This window comes from Oncorhynchus nerka, linkage group LG3 (assembly GCF_034236695.1).
Source record: "Oncorhynchus nerka isolate Pitt River linkage group LG3, Oner_Uvic_2.0, whole genome shotgun sequence".
In the NCBI taxonomy this organism is placed as follows: Eukaryota; Metazoa; Chordata; class Actinopteri; order Salmoniformes; family Salmonidae; genus Oncorhynchus; species Oncorhynchus nerka.
The window spans coordinates 87,136,849-87,158,362 of NC_088398.1; the positions used below are offsets into that span (position 1 = coordinate 87,136,849).

The window sequence follows — 21,514 nt, forward strand, 5'->3', positions numbered from 1 at the left end:
TTTAGGCTGGGTTTCTGTACAGCACTTTGAGATATCAGCTGATGTACGAAGGGCTATATAAATAAATTTGATTTGATTTGATTTAGACAGCAGTATTTAACTGATGAATGAGACCATTACAGTCTGATAGACAGCAGTATTTACCTGATGAATGAGACCATTACAGTCTGATAGACAGCAGTATTTACCTGATGAATGAGACCATTACAGTCTGATAGACAGCAGTATTTACCTGATGAATGAGACCATTACAGTCTGATAGACAGCAGTATTTAACTGATGAATGAGAACATTAGTCTGATAGACAGCAGTATTTACCTGATGAATAGACCATTATGATAGACAGCAGTATTTACCTGATGAATAGACAGTCTGATAGACAGCAGTATTTACCTGATGAATATACCATTACAGTCTGAGACTGATGAATATATGAGACCATTACAGTCTGATAGACAGCAGTATTTACCTGATGAATATATGAGACCATTACAGTCTGACACAGTCTGCCCATAATGTTTATTTTTATGCATCAACTAAAAAACTTTCTAGGCCATTGACAAGCATACCAATAACAAGATGTAGCCACTGCAGAAATTAAATTGGAAGTATATATGGAGACTGTTTAACGCCCAAAATGATGGGGTTAAATCCACTCTTCTGGGAAGGCTTTACAGTAGATGTTGGAACATTGCTGCAGGGACTTGCTTCCATTCAGCCACAAGAGCATAAGTGAGGTCGGGCACTGATGTTGGGCGATCGGCGTTCCAATTCATCCCAAAGGTGTCAGATGCGTTAGAGGTCAACCGGGTTCTGTGCGGCCAATCAAGTTCTTCCACACCAATCTCGACAAACCATTTCTGTATGGACCTCGCTTTGTGCGGGGGAATTGTCATGCTGAAACAGGAAAGGGCCTTCCCAAAACTGTTGCTACAAATTTGGAAGCACAGTCTAGAATATAATTATATGCTGTAGCATTAAGATTTCCCTCCACTGGAACTAAGAGGCTTAACCCAAACCATGAAAAAGAGCCCCAAACCATTTTTCCTCCTCCATCTAACTTTAGTCAGTTGCCAATATGCATTGGGGCAGGTAGTTTTGTCCTGGCATCCGACAAACCCAGATTTGTCCGTCGGACTGCCAGATGGTGAAGCGTGATTCATCACTCCAGAGAACACGTTTCCACTGCTCCAGAGTCCAATGGCAGCGAGCTTTACACCACTCCATCCGATGCTTGGCATTGCGCATGGTGATCTTAAGCTTGCTTCAAAGAGAGGGACTCTAATCTGGAAGCTTAAAAGAAATCCCGCTATGACGCTCCGACGAACCATCAAACAGGCAAAGCTTCAACACAGGACTAAGATCAAATCGGACTACACCGGCTCCGCTCGTCGGTTGTGGCAGGGCAAACCATTACAGACCACAAAGGGAAGCACAGCCGAGAGCTGCCCAGTGACACGAGTCTACCAGACCAGATAAATAACTTCTATGCTCACGTCGAGGCAAATAACACTGAAACATTCATGAGAGCATCAGCTGTTCCGGACGACTGTGTGATCAACCTCTCCGTAGCCGACGTGAGTAAGTCCTTTAAACAGGTCAGCATTCACAAGGCCGCTGGGCCAGACAGATTACCAGGACATGTACTCCGAGCATGCGCTGACCAACTGGAAAGTGTCTTCACTGACATTTTCAACCTCTCCCTGTCCGAGTCTGTAATACCAACATGTTTCAAGCAGACCACCATAGTCCATGTGACCAAATACACTAAGGTAACCCTGCCTAAATGACAATCGACCCGTAGCACTCACGTCTGTAGCCATGACATGCTTTGAAAGGCTGGTCATGGCTCACATCAACACCATTATCCCAGAAACCCTAGACCCACTCCAATTTGCATACCGTACAAACAGATCCACAGATGATGCAATCTCTATTTCACTCCACACTTCCCTTTCCCACCTGGACAAAAGGAACACCTATGTGAGAATGCTGTTCATTGACAACAGCTCAGCGTTCAACACCATAGTGCCCACAAAGCTCATCACTAAGCTAAGGATCCTGGGACTAAACACCTCCCTCTGCAAATGGATCCTGGGCTTCCTGACGGGCCGCACCCAGGTGGTAAGGGTAGGTAACATATCCGCGACACTGAGCCTCAACACCGGGGCCCCTCTGGGGTGTGTGCTCAGTCCACACCTCTACTCCATGTTCACTCATGACTGCATGGCCAGGCACGACTCCTACACAATCATTAAGTTTGCTGATGACACAACACTGGTAGGCCTGATCACCAACAACGAAGAAACGACCTATAGGGAGGTGGTCACAGATCTGGCCGTGTGGTGCCAGGACAAAAACCTCTCCCTCAATGTGATCAAGACAAAGGAGATGATTGTGGACTACAGAAAAAGGAGGACGGAGCACGCCCCCATTCTCATCTACTGGGCTAGTGGAGCAGGTCGAGAGCTTAAAGATCCTTGGTGTCCACATCACCAACAAACTAACATGGTCCAAGCACACCAAGACAGTCGTGGAGAGGGCACGACAAAACCCATTCCCCCTCAGGAGACTGAAAAGATTTGGCATGGGTCCTCAGATCCTCAAATGGTTCTACAGCTGCACCGTCGAGAGCATTGACTGGTTGCATCACTGCCTGGTACGGCATCTGCTCGGCCTCCGACCGCAAGGCACTACAGGGGGTAGTGCATACGGCCCAGTACATCACCGTTTCCTGCCATCCAGGACCTCTATATGAGGCGGTGTCAGAGAAAGGCCTAAAAATTGTCAAAGACTCCAGCCACGCCAGTCATAGACAGTTCTTTCTGCTACCGCACGGCGAGTGGTACCGGTTCCCCAAGTCATAGACTGTTCTCTCTGCTACCGCACAGCAAGCGGTACCGGAGCACCAAGTCATAGACTGTTCTCTCTGCTACCAGCCACAATTGCACCCCCTTCTACGCGCTGCTACCGGTTATCATGCATAGTCATTTAGACTGTTCTCTCTGTACTAATACCTCAATTACCTTGAAATTACCTTGAAACGGTGCCCCGTACATTGACTCTGTACCGCACCTCTGTAAGTCATAGACTGTTCTCTCTGCTATAGCCTCCACATTGACTCTGTGGTACCCCTGTATATAGCACCAAGTCTGGTCCAAGAGGCTTCTAAACAGACTCTGTACTACCCCCTAGCCATAAGATTCAGCCAATCTAATTGCATCCCCCCCCTTCTACGCTGCTGCTACTCTGTTATCTATGCATAGTCACTTTAATAACTCTACCTACATGTACATAATACCTCAATTACCTTGAAATTACCTTGAAACCGGTGCCCCCGTACATTGACTCTGTACCGTAACACCCTGTACATAGCCTCCACATTGACTCTGTACCGGTACCCCCTGTATATAGCCTCCACATTGACTCTGTACCGGTACCCCCTGTTTATAGCCTCCACATTGACTCTGTACCGTACCCCTGTATATAGCCTCCACATTGACTCTGTACCGTAACCCCTGTATATAGCCTCCACATTGACTCTGTACCGTAACACCCTGTATATAGCCTCCACATTGACTCTGTACCGGTACCACCTGTATATAGCCTCCACATTGACTCTGTACCGTAACACCCTGTATATAGCCTCCACATTGACTCTGTACCGTAACACCCTGTATATAGCCTCCACATTGACTCTGTACCGTAATACCCTGTATATAGCCTCCACATTGACTCTGTACTGGTACCCCTGTATATAGCCACCACATTGACTCTGTACTAACACCCTGTATATAGCCTCCACATTGACTCTGTACCGTAACACCCTGTATATAGCCTCCACATTGACTCTGTACCGTAACACCCTGTATATAACACCCTGTATATAGCCTCCACATTGACTCTGTACCGTAACACCCTGTATATAGCCTCCACATTGACTCTGTACCGTAGCACCCTGTATATAGCCTCCACATTGACTCTGTACCGGTACCCCCTGTATATAGCCTCCACATTGACTCTGTACCGGTACCCCCTGTATATAGCCACCACATTGACTCTGTACCGTAACACCCTGTATATAGCCTCCACATTGACTCTGTACCGGTACCCCCTGTATATAGCCTCCACATTGACTCTGTACCGTAACACCCTGTATATAGCCTCCACATTGACTCTGTACCGTAACACCCTGTATATAGCCTCCACATTGACTCTGTACCGTAACACCCTGTATATAGCCTCCACATTGACTCTGTACCGTACCCCCTGTATATAGCCTCCACATTGACTCTGTACCGTAACACCCTGTATATAGCCTCCACATTGACTCTGTACCGGTACCCCCTGTATATAGCCTCCACATTGACTCTGTACCGTAACACCCTGTATATAGCCTCCACATTGACTCTGTACCGTAACACCCTGTAACACCCTGTATATAGCCTCCACATTGACTCTGTACCGTAACACCCTGTATATAGCCTCCACATTGACTCTGTACCGTAACCCCTGTATATAGCCTCCACATTGACTCTGTACCGTAACACCCTGTATATAGCCTCCACATTGACTCTGTACCGTAACACCCTGTATATAGCCTCCACATTGACTCTGTACCGTAACACCCTGTATATAGCCTCCACATTGACTCTATACCGTAACACCCTGTATATAGCCTCCACATTGACTCTATACCGTAACACCCTGTATATAGCCTCCACATTGACTCTATACCGTAACACCCTGTATATAGCCTCCACATTGACTCTGTACCGTAACACCCTGTATATAGCCTCCACATTGACTCTATACCGTAACACCCTGTATATAGCCTCCACATTGACTCTATACCGTAACACCCTGTATATAGCCTCCACATTGACTCTATACCGTAACACCCTGTATATAGCCTCCACATTGACTCTGTACCGTAACACCCTGTATATAGCCTCCACATTGACTCTGTACCGTAACACCCTGTATATAGCCTCCACATTGACTCTGTACCGTAACCCCCTGTATATAGCCTCCACATTGACTCTATACCGTAACACCCTGTATATAGCCTCCACATTGACTCTGTACCGTAATACCCTGTATATAGCCTCCACATTGACTCTGTACTGGTACCCCCTGTATATAGCCTCGCTGTTGTTATTTACTGCTGCTCTTTAAGTATTTCTTATCTCTTATTTTCTTAAAACTGCATTGTTGGTTAAGTAAGCATTTCACTTTAAGGTCTCCTGTTGTATTCAGTTCATGTGACAAATACAATTTGATTTGATTTCAAATGTTCGCTGTTGCTTTCACACATTTAAATGCATATGTAGTAAATCTATATTCCATCTAATCCTGCAAAAATAAACTCAGCAAAAAAAGAAACCTCCTCTATTTCAGGACCCTGTCTCTCAAAGACAACTAGTAAAAATCCAAATAACTTCACAGATCTTCATTGTAAAAGGTTTAAACACTGTTTCCCTGCTTGTTCAATGAACCATAAACAATTAATGAACATGCACCTGTGGAACGGTCGTTAAGACACTAACAGCTTACAGACGGTAGGCAATTAAGGTCACAGTTATGAAAACTTAGGACACTAAAGAGGCCTTTCTACTGACTCTGAAAAACACCAAAAGAAAGATGCCCAGGGTCCCTGCTCATCTGCGTGAACGTGCCTTAGGCATGCTGCAAGGAGGCATGAGGACGCAGATGTAAAAATGTATAAATTACAATGTCCGTACTGTGAGACACCTAAGACAGCGCTACAGGGAGACAGGACGGACAGCTGATCGTCTTCGCAGTGGCAGACCAGGTGTAACAACACCTGCACAGGACCGGTGCATCCGAACATCACACCTGTGGGACAGGTACAGGATGGCAACAACAACTGCCTGAGTTACACCAGGAATGCACAATTCCTCCATCAGTGCTCAGACTGTCCGCAATAGGCTGAGAGAGGGTGGACTGAGGGCTTGTAGGCCTGTTGTAAGGCAGGTCCTCACCAGACATCACCGGCAACAACGTAGCCTATGGGCACAAACCCACCGTCACTGGACCAGACAGGACTGGCGAAAAGTGCTCTTCACTGATGAGTCACGGTTTTGTCTCACCAGGGGTGATGGTCGGATTCGAGTTTATCTTCAAAGGAATGAGCGTTACACCGAGGCCTGTACTCTGGAGTGGGATTGATTTGGAGGTGGAGGGTCCGTCATGGTCTGGGGCGGTGTGTCACAGCATCATCGGACTGAGCTTGTTGTCATTGCAGGCAATCTCAACGCTGCGTGTTACAGGGAAGACATCCTCCTCCCTCATGTGGTACCCTTCCTGCAGGCTCATCCTGACATGACCCTCCAGCATGACAATGCCACCAGCCATACTGCTCGTTCTGTTCGTGATTTCCTGCAAGACAGAAATGTCAGTGTTCTGCCATGGCCAGTGAGCCCGGATCTCAATCCCATTGAGCACGTCTGAGACCTGTTGGATTGGAGGGTGAGGGCTAGGGCCATTCCCCCCAGAAATGTCCGGGAACTTGCAGGTGTGCAGGTGCCTTGGTGGAAGTGTGTGGTAACATCTCACAGCAAGAACTGGCACATCTGTGCTGTCCATAAGGAGGAGATGCACTGCAGTACTTAATGCAGCTGGTGGCCACACCAGATACTGACTGTTACTTTTGATTTTGACCCCCCCCCCTTTGTTCAGGCACACATCCATTTCTGTTGGTCACATGTCTGTGGAACTTGTTCAGTTTATGTCTCAGTTGTTGAATCTTGTTATGTTCATACAAATATTTACACATGTTGAGTTTGCTGAAAATAAAAGCAGTTGACAGGGAGAGGATGTTTCTTTTTTTTGCTGGGTTTAGCTAGCCCTTCATGTTTGAAACAAGACATTTTCATTCATCATTTCTTACCCTCTGAGTGGGTGCCATGTTTATCGTACTTGTACAATGTATCGTTTCCTTTGTTCATATTCATATGGTTCACGTTCATATTTCCTGGGTTATGTCAGAGTTCCGTGCGTCTGTCAGTCTGCTTGTGTACTAGGAGAGAATGCCTCAACGCACATAGAAATAGGCCCCATATGAGACGCCACAGCACTGCAGTAAGGATAGGCAGCCTTCAAAGAGGAACATTGGCCTGGGCTGAACTGGCACACTGTATTGTAGAATAGAGCTCTCCTCTGAGGTGATGCAGAGCCAGAGACACTCAGTCATTGTGGCAGTGAGCAGAGACCTCCTTTCAGTGAACTGGTTTCTGGTATCAGGGGGAGAAAGCAGAGAGGGAATTCATTCTGGATGAGACTAGTAGCGTATGGAGGATATGCTAGTGGAGTAAGACTGATGTCACGTAGAGCGCTGCCTACTGTTGAATAGAGCGCTGCCTACTGTTGGATAGAGCGCTGCCTACTGTTGAATAGAGCGCTGCCTACTGTTGAATAGAGCGCTGCCTACTGTTGGATAGAGCGCTGCCTACTGTTGGATAGAGCGCTGCCTACTGTTGAATAGAGCGCTGCCTACTGTTGAATAGAGCGCTGCCTACTGTTGGATAGAGCGCTGCCTACTGTTGGATAGAGCGCTGCCTACTGTTGGATAGAGCGCTGCCTACTGTTGGATAGAGCGCTGCCTACTGTTGGATAGAGCGCTGCCTACTGTTGGATAGAGCGCTGTCTACTGTTGGATAGAGCGCTGCCTACTGTTGGATAGAGCGCTGCCTACTGTTGGATAGAGCGCTGCCTACTGTTGAATAGAGCGCTGCCTACTGTTGGATAGAGCGCTGCCTACTGTTGGATAGAGCGCTGCCTACTGTTGGATAGAGCGCTGCCTACTGTTGGATAGAGCGCTGCCTACTGTTGGATAGAGCGCTGCCTACTGTTGGATAGAGCGCTGCCTACTGTTGGATAGAGCGCTGCCTACTGTTGGATAGGCAGCTGTTGGATAGAGCGCTGCCTACTGTTGAATAGAGCGCTGCCTACTGTTGGATAGAGCGCTGCCTACTGTTGGATAGAGCGCTGCCTACTGTTGGATAGAGCGCTGCCTACTGTTGGATAGAGCGCTGCCTACTGTTGGATAGAGCGCTGCCTACTGTTGGATAGAGCGCTGCCTACTGTTGGATAGAGCGCTGCCTACTGTTGGATAGAGCGCTGCCTACTGTTGGATAGAGCGCTGCCTACTGTTGAATAGAGCGCTGCCTACTGTTGGATAGAGCGCTGCCTACTGTTGGATAGAGCGCTGCCTACTGTTGAATAGAGCGCTGCCCACTGTTGAATGGGGGGGGGGGGGGGGACAGGCTTTTATTAAGGAACTCAGTCCGGCTTTAGACTCTAAAATTGGAATAGCAGAACTCACAAAGTGACATTTCTAAATTGGGTAGTACATCATCAGTTCCTCTTGTCATGTCAGTCACTGCAGACCTCAGAGAGATATTTATAACTAGTCAGAAATGTCCTGATTAACTAGCCCATGTCAGCTAACGTTTAGCCCACAGAGTTAGAGTCATCAATCAAATATCACACGAATACACATTAGACATGGTACAATGTGTATAATTGCAAGAAAATAAGCTTTAAACCTGCTAAATGTTTTCTCCGCCAACCAGAGTGGTGTGAACAGTTTGTGCCATAGAAACAGACGTAGCGGGTGTCAGAGGAACTGTAATGTTCCCCAACGCTGGAAAGGGAGCCTGAGTAAAAAGGGTTTTTTTTGTTACTTTTTACCCCCAATTTCATGATATCAAATTGGTAGTTACAGTCTTGTCCCATCGCTGCAACTCCCGTATGGACTCGGGAGAGGCGAAGGTCGAGAGCCATGCATCCTTCGAAATACGACCCTGCCAAGCCGCACTGCTTCTTAACCCGGAAGCCAGCCGCAACATGTGTCGAGGAAACACCGTACAGCTGGTGACCATGTCAGCGCACAAGGATTCTTTAAAACCAAACCCTTATCTAACCCGGATGACGCTGGGCAAACACTGCCACAACGTCCTACTGTTGACCAGGGCCCACAGCGCCCTACTGTTGACCAGGGCCCACAGCGCCCTACTGTTGACCAGGGCCCACAGCGCCCTACTGTTGACCAGGGCCCACAGCGCCCTACTGTTGACCAGGGCCCACAGCGTCCTACTGTTGACCAGGGCCCACAGCGTCCTACTGTTGACCAGGGCCCACAGCGTCCTACTGTTGACCAGGGCCCACAGCGCTCTACGGAGGGAACGGGGTAGTGCTCTACAGAGGGAACGGGGTAGTGCTCTACAGAGGGAACGGGGTAGTGCTCTACAGAGGGAACGGGGTAGTGCTCTACAGAGGGAACGGGGTAGTGCTCTACAGAGGGAACGGGGTAGTGCTCTACAGAGGGAACAGGGTAGTGCTCTACAGAGGGAACAGGGTAGTGCTCTACAGAGGGAACAGGGTAGTGCTCTACAGAGGGAACAGGGTAGTGCTCTACAGAGGGAACAGGGTAGTGCTCTACAGAGGCAGAACAGGGTAGTGCTCTACAGAGGAACGGGGTAGTGCTCTACAGAACAGGGTAGTGCTCTACAGAGGGAACAGGGTAGTGCTCTACAGAGGGAACAGGGTAGTGCTCTACAGAGGGAACAGGGTAGTGCTCTACAGAGGGAAGTGCAGGGTAGTGCTCTACAGAGGAACAGGGTAGTGCTCTACAGAGGGAACAGGGTAGTGCTCTACAGAGGGAACAGGGTAGTGCTCTACAGAGGGAACAGGGTAGTGCTCTACAGAGGGAACAGGGTAGTGCTCTACAGAGGGAACAGGGTAGTGCTCTACAGAGGGAACAGGGTAGTGCTCTACAGAGGGAACAGGGTAGTGCTCTACAGAGGGAACAGGGTAGTGCTCTACAGAGGGAACAGGGTAGTGCTCTACAGAGGGAACAGGGTAGTGCTCTACGGAGGGAACGGGGTAGTGCTCTACAGAGGGAACAGGGTAGTGCTCTACAGAGAGAACAGGGTGTCATTAGACTCAGTGGTTAATGTAATACACCAGACTATAAACACTTCCATTTGGCCTGGTAGAAAGCGTCGCTCTCCATTCAATAGTAGCTAACAGATTGGTGTGTTCCTGTAAACATCTCCTGGCTAATCAAATCAAATGTATTTATAAAGCCCTTCTTACATCAGCTGATATCTCAAAGTGCTGTACAGAAACCCAGCCTAAAACCCCAAACAGCAAGCAATGCAGGTGTAGAAGCACGGTGGCTAGGAAAATGAGCACAGTTCATTGATTCATTGAGTGGCTGCTGCCAACACACTGACTCAACTCCAGCCACTTTAATAATGGGAATTGATGGGAAATTATATAAAATATATCACTAGCCACTTTAAACAATGCTACCTAATATAATGTTTACATACCCTACATTATTCATCTCATATGTATACGTATATACTGTACTACTATATTCTCTACTGCATCCTTATGTAATACATGTATCACTAGCCACTTTAACTATGCCACTTTGTTTACATACTCATCTCATATGTATATACTGTACTCGATACCATCTACTGCATCTTGCCTATGCCGCTCTGTACCATCACTCATTCATATATCTTTATGTACATGTTCTTTATCCCTTTACACTTGTGTGTATAAGGTAGTAGTTTTGGAATTGTTAGCTAGATTACTCGTTGGTTATTACTGCATTGTCGTAACTAGAAGCACAAGCATTTCGCTACACTCGCATTAACATCTGCTAACCATGTGTATGTGACGAATAAAATTTGATTTGATACTCTAAAGGGTTGACCGACCGCAGAGCAGAAAGATAAACCACCGTTACCCCTAGAGGTGAACAATGAGCTAGATAAACCACCGTTACCCCTAGAGGTGAACAATGAGCTAGATAAACCACCGTTACCCCTGGAGGTGAACAATGAGGGCTAGATAAACCACCGTTACCCCTGGAGGTGAACAATGAGCTGAAAACAATGAGCAATGAGATAAACCACCCCTAGAGGTGAACAATGAGAGCTAGATAAACCACCGTAGAGGTGAACAATGAGCTAGATAAACCACCGTTACCCCTAGAGGTGAACAATGAGCTAGATAAACCACCGTTACCCCTAGAGGTGAACAATGAGAGCTAGATAAACCACCGTTACCCCTAGAGGTGAACAATGAGCTAGATAAACCACCGTTACCCCTAGAGGTGAACAATGAGCTAGATGAACCACCGTTACCCCTAGAGGTGAACAATGAGAGCTAGATAAACCACCGTTACCCCTGGAGGTGAACATAATAACATCACAGAGCCTACATTCTTCACCCTCCAGACGGTCAGATAATAAGCCTGTTTTACAGCCAGGAGAGATGGGTGAAGGCGATTAATGTCTCAAATGACCCAATATTCCCTATATAGTGTACTGGAATACGGTACCCTGTGGGATGTGCCCACAGAGGATGGACAGAAGGCAACAAAACACACATAGAAAAGCCGTTTAATTTTCATAGGTGCAGTGAAATGTGTTGTTTTCCAGAGTCAGGCTTAGTAGTACAGTGGCCCTGGTGCATATCAGCACATTTCCCAAAGGCACAGACAGATTTTTCACCTTGTCGGCTCGGGCATTGGAACCAGCGACCTTTCGGTTACTGGCCCAACACTAAACGCTAGGCTACCAGTCTTACCTCGTGATACACAGAGGACTTGGACAGGGAGGGGATGGTGAACGACAGGAGCTTGCTGTTCCCATCTTTGTCCACAATCTCCTGAAAAACCAGAGCGAGAAAGTAATGTTGGAGAGCTTTTTGGCCGGGTTGGTTAGTTTGAACAGTCTGGTTGATAGTGTGTGTGTGTGTGTGTGTGCACGTGTGTGTGCGCATGTGTGCGCGTGCGTGAATAAACGGGTTAGCTGAGAACGTCAGGAAAACGATGAGCACGCTTCAACGGGGCCAAAGGCCGTGTGTTGTGATTCTGGACGGCCAGACCTTTATTTAACTAGGCAAGTCAGTTAAGAACAAATTCTTATTTTCAATGACGGCCTGTTCAGGGGCAGAACGACAGATTTGTACCTTGTCAGCTCGGGGATTCGAACTTGCAACCTTTCGGTTACTAGTCCAACGCTCTAACCACTAGGCTACCCTGCAGAGGTCAACGAAACAAGCTCTTCAATGCAGAGGTCAATGAAAAAACCTTCTTTGGCTGGGTTGGTTGATTTTAACAGTCTGGTGGACAGTGTTTGTGTGTGCTTTGAGAGTAAGCTTAGTGACCTCTGTGTCGTAATGGACTGCATGCCCTTAGTTTCTCCTATCCTCTGTCATCCTCCGGGAGAGTTACTCACTGGGTCTGTCTGTACCCCAACACTAATCCTTCATGAGATCAGTACTGTTAATGCCAACCTGCCATTCACTAATGTGCTAACCATGCTATTGCTAACCATGCTATTGCTAAACATGCTATTTGCTTATCATGAACATTTCTTATGAAAATTGCTTATCGTGCTAACCACACCCCTCACAGCTGTGATAATGCTAACCCTGCTGCCATGCTAACCATGTCCTTGAATGCTATGCTAATTGCTAACCACGCCCTTCACTGCCTGACTGCCTGCCCAGAGCCAGGTTCTCTCTGTATATCCAATGTCTGTCTGCAGAGAGCCGTGCTGTGTAACTGACTACAGCAGTGGTAGATGAGAGAAGACAGAGGATCGTAAATTATGCATGAAATAGACGGAGCCCTCTACAACGATATCTGCAGCAGTTACTAGATAGACCCAGGGATCTGTCCTTTCCACAGGTCCTGACAAAGCTTTAGTAGCCTCTTCCAGTAACGACAGCAGACCTTCATCTGACCTTCAGCACCAGCTGTCCAAGCCTCTTCCATAGAGCCTAAAGCCCTATCTCCTAACCCCTCACAGTCTGTACATATGCCTAGCATGAGGGGTAGGGTTATAACTAGGTTAGTTCTGTAGGTTTAGGTAGGTAGTAGTAGTTACCAGGTTGTATATGCCCAGCAGCAAGGCCTCTATGCAGCCGTTGCTCTGGCGGTCTCTGCTGGCGGTGATGCGGAGGTACACCCAGACCAGCTCTGGAAGGAACTGCAGTGTGAAGCGTCTCAGGCGGTCCTCAGAGCTCCGGTACATCTCAAACAGCTGGTGACAGACAGGCTCAAGGAGCTACAGGGATAGAGTAATATAATACAACCATTAGACTACAGGGATAGAGTAACATAATACAACCATTAGACTACAGGGATAGAGTAATATAATACAACCATTAGACTACAAGGATAGAGTAACATAATACAACCATTAGACTACAGAGTAATATAATACAACCATTAGACTACAGAGTAATATAATACAACCATTAGACTACAGAGTAATATAATACAACCATTAGACTACAGGGTAATATAATACAACCATTAGACTACAGGGTAATATAATACAACCATTAGACTACAGGGTAACATAATACAACCATTAGACTACAGGGATAGAGTAACATAATACAACCATTAGACTACAGGGATAGAGTAACATAATACAACCATTAGACTACAGGGATAGACTACAGGGATAACATAATACAACCATTAGACTACAGGGATAGAGTAATATAATACAACCATTAGACTACAGGGTAATATAATACAACCATTAGACTACAGGGATAGAGTAATATAATACAACCATTAGACTACAGGGATAGAGTAATATAATACAACCATTAGACTACAGGGTAATATAATACAACCATTAGACTACAGAATATAATACAACCATTAGTAATAATAAATACAACCATTAGACTACAGGGATAGAGTAACATAATACAACCATTAGACTACAGGGTAATATAATACAACCATTAGACTACAGGGTAATATAATACAACAATTAGACTACAGGGTAACATAATACAACCATTAGACTACAGGGTAATATAATACAACCATTAGACTACAGAGATAGAGTAATATAATACAACCATTAGACTACAGAATATAATACAACAATTAGATAGGGTAGACTAATATAAATACAACCATTAGACTACAGGGTAATATAATACAACCATTAGACTACAGGGATAGAGTAACATAATACAACCATTAGACTACAGGGTAATATAATACAACCATTAGACTACAGGGATAGAGTAATATAATACAACCATTAGACTACAGGGTAATATAATACAACCATTAGACTACAGGGTAATATAATACAACCATTAGACTACAGGGATAGAGTAATATAATACAACCATTAGACTACAGGGTAATATAATACAACCATTAGACTACAGGGTAATATAATACAACCATTAGACTACAGGGATAGAGTAATATAATACAACCATTAGACTACAGGGTAATATAATACAACCATTAGACTACAGGGTAATATAATACAACCATTAGACTACAGGGTAATATAATACAACCATTAGACTACAGGGTAATATAATACAACCATTAGACTACAGGGATAGAGTAACATGATACAACCATTAGACTACAGGGTAATATAATACAACCATTAGACTACAGGGATAGAGTAACATAATACAACCATTAGACTACAGGGATAGAGTTATATAATACAACCATTAGACTACAGGGATAGAGTAATATAATACAACCATTAGACTACAGGGATAGAGTAATATAATACAACCATTAGACTACAGGGTAATATAATACAACCATTAGACTACAGGGTAATATAATACAACCATTAGACTACAGGGATAGAGTAATATAATACAACCATTAGACTACAGGGATAGAGTAATATAATACAACCATTAGACTACAGGGTAATATAATACAACCATTAGACTACAGGGTAATATAATACAACCATTAGACTACAGGGTAATATAATACAACCATTAGACTACAGGGATAATAATATAATACAACCATTAGACTACAGGGACTACAGGGTAATATAATACAACCATTAGACTACAGGGATAGAGTAATATAATACAACCATTAGACTACAGGGTAATATAATACAACCATTAGACTACAGGGTAATATAATACAACCATTAGACTACAGGGTAATATATAATACAACCATTAGACTACAGGGTAATATAATACAACCATTAGACTACAGGGATAATAATATAATACAACCATTAGACTACAGGGTAATATAATACAACCATTAGACTACAGGGTAATATAATACAACCATTAGACTACAGGGAATATAAAATACAACCATTAGACTACAGGGATAATATAATACAACCATTAGACTACAGGGATAGATATAATACAACCATTAGACTACAGGGTAATATATAATACAACCATTAGACTACAGGGTAACATAATACAACCATTAGACTACAGGGATAGAGTAATATAATACAACCATTAGACTACAGGGATAGAGTAATATAATACAACCATTAGACTACAGGGATAGAGTAATATAATACAACCATTAGACTACAGGGATAGAGTAATATAATACAACCATTAGACTACAGGGTAATATAATACAACCATTAGACTACAGGGTAATATAATACAACCATTAGACTACAGGGATAATATATAATACAACCATTAGACTACAGGGTAATATAATACAACCATTAGACTACAGGGATAATATAATAATACAACCATTAGACTACAGGGTAACATAATACAACCATTAGACTACAGGGTAACATAATACAACCATTAGACTACAGGGTAATATAATACAACCATTAGACTACAGGGATAGAGTAATATAATACAACCATTAGACTACAGGGATAGAGTATATAATACAACCATTAGACTACAGGGATAGAGTAATATAATACAACCATTAGACTACAGGGTAATATAATACAACCATTAGACTACAGGGTAATATAATACAACCATTAGACTACAGGGTAATATAATACAACCATTAGACTACAGGGATAGAGTAATATAATACAACCATTAGACTACAGGGATAGAGTAACATAATACAACCATTAGACTACAGGGTAACATAATACAACCATTAGACTACAGGGATAGAGTAATATAATACAACCATTAGACTACAGGGATAGAGTAATATAATACAACCATTAGACTACAGGGTAATATAATACAACCATTAGACTACAGGGATAGAGTAATATAATACAACCATTAGACTACAGGGTAATATAATACAACCATTAGACTACAGGGTAATATAATACAACCATTAGACTACAGGGTAATATAATACAACCATTAGACTACAGGGTAATATAATACAACCATTAGACTACAGGGATAGAGTTATATAATACAACCATTAGACTACAGGGATAGAGTAACATAATACAACCATTAGACTACAGGGTAATATAATACAACCATTAGACTACAGGGTAATATAATACAACCATTAGACTACAGGGATAGAGTAACATAATACAACCATTAGACTACAGGGATAGAGTTATATAATACAACCATTAGACTACAGGGATAGAGTAATATAATACAACCATTAGACTACAGGGTAATATAATACAACCATTAGACTACAGGGTAATATAATACAACCATTAGACTACAACCATTAGACTACAGGGATAGAGTAACATAATACAACCATTAGACTACAGGGATAGAGTTATATAATACAACCATTAGACTACAGGGATAGAGTAACATAATACAACCATTAGACTACAGGGATAGAGTAACATAATACAACCATTAGACTACAGGGATAGAGTAATATAATACAACCATTAGACTACAGGGTAATATAATACAACCATTAGACTACAGGGTAATATAATACAACCATTAGACTACAGGGTAATATAATACAACCATTAGACTACAGGGTAATATAATACAACCATTAGACTACAGGGTAATATAATACAACCATTAGACTACAGGGATAGAGTAATATAATACAACCATTAGACTACAGGGATAGACTACAGTAATATAATACAACCATTAGACTACAGGGTAATATAATACAACCATTAGACTACAGGGTAATATAATACAACCATTAGACTACAGGGTAATATAATACAACCATTAGACTACAGGGTAATATAATACAACCATTAGACTACAGGGTAATATAATACAACCATTAGACTACAGGGTAATATAATACAACCATTAGACTACAGGGTAATATAATACAACCATTAGACTACAGGGATAGAGTAATATAATACAACCATTAGACTACAGGGTAATATAATACAACCATTAGACTACAGGGTAATATAATACAACCATTAGACTACAGGGTAATATAATACAACCATTAGACTACAGGGTAATATAATACAACCATTAGACTACAGGGTAATATAATACAACCATTAGACTACAGGGATAGAGTAATATAATACAACCATTAGACTACAGGGTAATATAATACAACCATTAGACTACAGGGATAGAGTAATATAATACAACCATTAGACTACAGAGTAATATAATACAACCATTAGACTACAGGGTAATATAATACAACCATTAGACTACAGGGATAGAGTAATATAATACAACCATTAGACCAGGGTAATATAATACAACCATTAGACTACAGGGTAATAGGGACTACAGGGTAATATAATACAACCATTAGACTACAGGGTAATATAATACAACCATTAGACTACAGGGATAGGGTAATATAATACAACCATTAGACTACAGGGAAGACAACCAATATAAATATAATACAACCATTAGACTACAGGGTAATATAATACAACCATTAGACTACAGGGTAATATAATACAACCATTAGACTACAGGGTAATATAATACAACCATTAGACTACAGGGTAATATAATACAACCATTAGACTACAGGGTAATATAATACAACCATTAGACTACAGGGTAATATAATACAACCATTAGACTACAGGGATAGAGTAATATAATACAACCATTAGACTACAGGGTAATATAATACAACCATTAGACTACAGGGAATATAAGACTACAGGGTAATATAATACAACCATTAGACTACAGGGTAATATAATACAACCATTAGACTACAGGGTAATATAATACAACCATTAGACTACAGGTAATATAATACAACCATTAGACTACAGTAATATAATACAACCATTAGACTACAGGGTAATATAATACAACCATTAGATTAGGGAGGAAGACTACAGGGTAATATAGGTTGAATACAACCATTAGACTACAGGGTAATAGAATACAGGACCATTAGACTGCAGGTAATATAATACAACCATTAGACTACAGGGTAATATAATACAACCATTAGACTACAGGGATAGAGTAATATAATACAACCATTAGACTACAGGGTAATATAATACATTGAGACTACAGGGTGTTATAATACAAGGTTCATTAGACTACAGGGTAATATAATACAACCATTAGACTACAGGGTAATATAATACAACCATTAGACTACAGGGAGCAATATAATACAACCATTAGACTACAGGGTAATATAATACAACCATTAGACTACAGGGTAATATAATACAACCATTAGACTACAGGGTAATATAATACAACCATTAGACTACAGGGTAATATAATACAACCATTAACTACAGGGTAATATAATACAACCATTAGACTACAGGGTAATATAATACAACCATTAGACTACAGGGAGTAATATAATACAACCATTAGACTACAGGGTAATATAATACAACCATTAGACTACAGGGTAACATATCGAATACAACCATTAGACTAGGGATGAGTAATATAATACAACCATTAGACTACAGGGATAGAGTAATATAATACAACCATTAGACTACAGGGTAATATAATACAACCATTAGACTACAGGGTAATATAATACAACCATTAGACTAAGGTAGATACATAATACAACCATTAGACTACAGGGATAGAGTAATATAATACAACCATTAGACTACAGGGTAATATAATACAACCATTAGACTACAGGGGTAATATAATACAACCATTAGACTACAGGGATAGTAATATAATACAACCATTAGACTACTAAATACAGAGGGGTAATATAATACAACCATTAGGGTAATATAATACAACCATTAGACTACAGGGTAACATAATACAACCATTAGACTACAGGGTAAGGAGGTCAAACCACAGATAGAGAGTAATATAATACAACCATTAGACTACAGGGATAGGTAATATAATACAACCATTAGACTACAGGGTAATATAATACAACCATTAGACTACAGGGTAATATAATACAAAATTAGACTACAGGGATAGAGGTAATATAATACAACCATTAGACTACAGGGTAATATAATACAACCATTAGACTACAGACTACAGGGGAATATAATACAACCATTAGACTACAGGGTAATATAATACAACCATTAGACTACAGGGATAGAGTAGCATAATACAACCATTAGACTACAGGGATAGAATACAACCATAACTGGAAGATATAATACAACCATTAGACTACAAATTAGACTACAGGGGAGTAAATACAACCATTAGACTAGAGGGTAATATGGATTAGACTACAACCATTAGACTACAGGGTAATATAATACAACCATTAGACTACAGGGTAATATAATACAACCATTAGACTACAGGGTAATATAATACAACCATTAGACTACAGGGTAATATAATACAACCATTAGACTACAGGGATAGAGTAATATAATACAACCATTAGACTACAGGGATAGAGTAACATAATACAACCATTAGACTACAGGGATAATAATATAATACAACCATTAGACTACAGGGTAATATAATACAACCATTAGACTACAGGGTAATATATATACAACCATTAGACTACAGGGATAATATAATACAACCATTAGACTACAGGGTAATATAATACAACCATTAGACTACAGGGTAATATAATACAACCATTAGACTACAGGGTAATATAATACAACCATTAGACTACAGGGATAATATAATACAACCATTAGACTAAGGGATAGAGTAATACAACCATTAGACTACAGGGTAATATAATACAACCATTAGACTACAGGGTAATATAATACAACCATTAGACTACAGGGTAATATAATACAACCATTAGACTACAGGGTAATATAATACAACCATTAGACTACAGGGTAATATAATACAACCATTAGACTACAGGGTAATATAATACAACCATTAGACTACAGGCTAGTAACATAATACAACCATTAGACTACAGGGATACAGGGTAATATAATACAACCATTAGACTACAGGGATAGAGTAATATAATACAACCATTAGACTACAGGGATAGAGTAACATAATACAACCATTAGACTAATATAATACAACCATAGAGTAATATAATACAACCATTAGACTACAGGGATAGAGTAATATAATACAACCATTAGACTACAGGGATAGAGTAATATAATACAACCATTAGACTACAGGGATAGAGTAACATAATACAACCATTAGACTACAGGGATAGAGTAATATAATACAACCATTAGACTACAGGGTAATATAATACAACCATTAGACTACAGGGTAATATAATACAACCATTAGACTACAGGGTAATATAATACAACCATTAGACTACAGGGTAACATAATACAACCATTAGACTACAGGGAGAGTAATATAATACAACCATTAGACTACAGGGTAATATAAACAACCATTAGACTACAGGGTAATATAATACAACCATTAGACTACAGGGATAGAGTAATATAATACAACCATTAGACTACAGGGTAATATAATACAACCATTAGACTACAGGGTAATATAATACAACCATTAGACTACAGGGTAATATAATACAACCATTAGACTACAGGGATAGAGTAATATAATACAACCATTAGACTACAGGGATAGAGTAATATAATACAACCATTAGACTACAGGGATAGAGTAACATAATACAACCATTAGACTACAGGGTAATATAATACAACCATTAGACTACAGGGATAGAGTAACATAATACAACCATTAGACTACAGGGTAATATAATACAACCATTAGACTACAGGGTAATATAATACAACCATTAGACTACAGGGTAATATAATACAACCATTAGACTACAGGGTAATATAATACAACCATTAGACTACAGGGTAATATAAATCAACCATTAGACTACAGGGTAATATAATACAACCATTAGACTACAGGGTAATATAATACAACCATTAGACTACAGGGTAATATAATACAACCATTAGACTACAGGGATAGGTAATATAATACAACCATTAGACTACAGGGATAGAGTTATATAATACAACCATTAGACTACAGGGATAGACTACAGGGATAATATAATACAACCATTAGACTACAGGGATAGAGTAACATAATACAACCATTAGGGTACTATATAATACAACCATTAGACTACAGGGATAGAGTAATATAATACAACCATTAGACTACAGGGATAGAGTAATATAATACAACCATTAGACTACAGGGTAATATAATACAACCATTAGACTACAGAGTAATATAATACAACCATTAGACTACAGGGATAGAGTAATATAAT

The 21,514-nt window shown here is 41.3% G+C and overlaps 1 protein-coding gene across 1 annotated transcript in view; it reads right to left on the bottom strand.

Annotated features, from left to right (window-relative positions):
- Positions 1 to 21,514, bottom strand: part of LOC115127120 (hyccin 2-like) — a 200,743-nt gene that overhangs the window by 54,625 nt on the left and 124,604 nt on the right. The window contains exons 5-6 of the mRNA XM_065016440.1: positions 12,942 to 13,121; positions 11,635 to 11,715 (exon numbers count right to left, since the gene is read on the bottom strand). Of these exons, the coding sequence (XP_064872512.1) occupies positions 11,635 to 11,715; positions 12,942 to 13,121 (261 nt within the window). The remainder of the gene's footprint in view (positions 1 to 11,634; positions 11,716 to 12,941; positions 13,122 to 21,514) is intronic.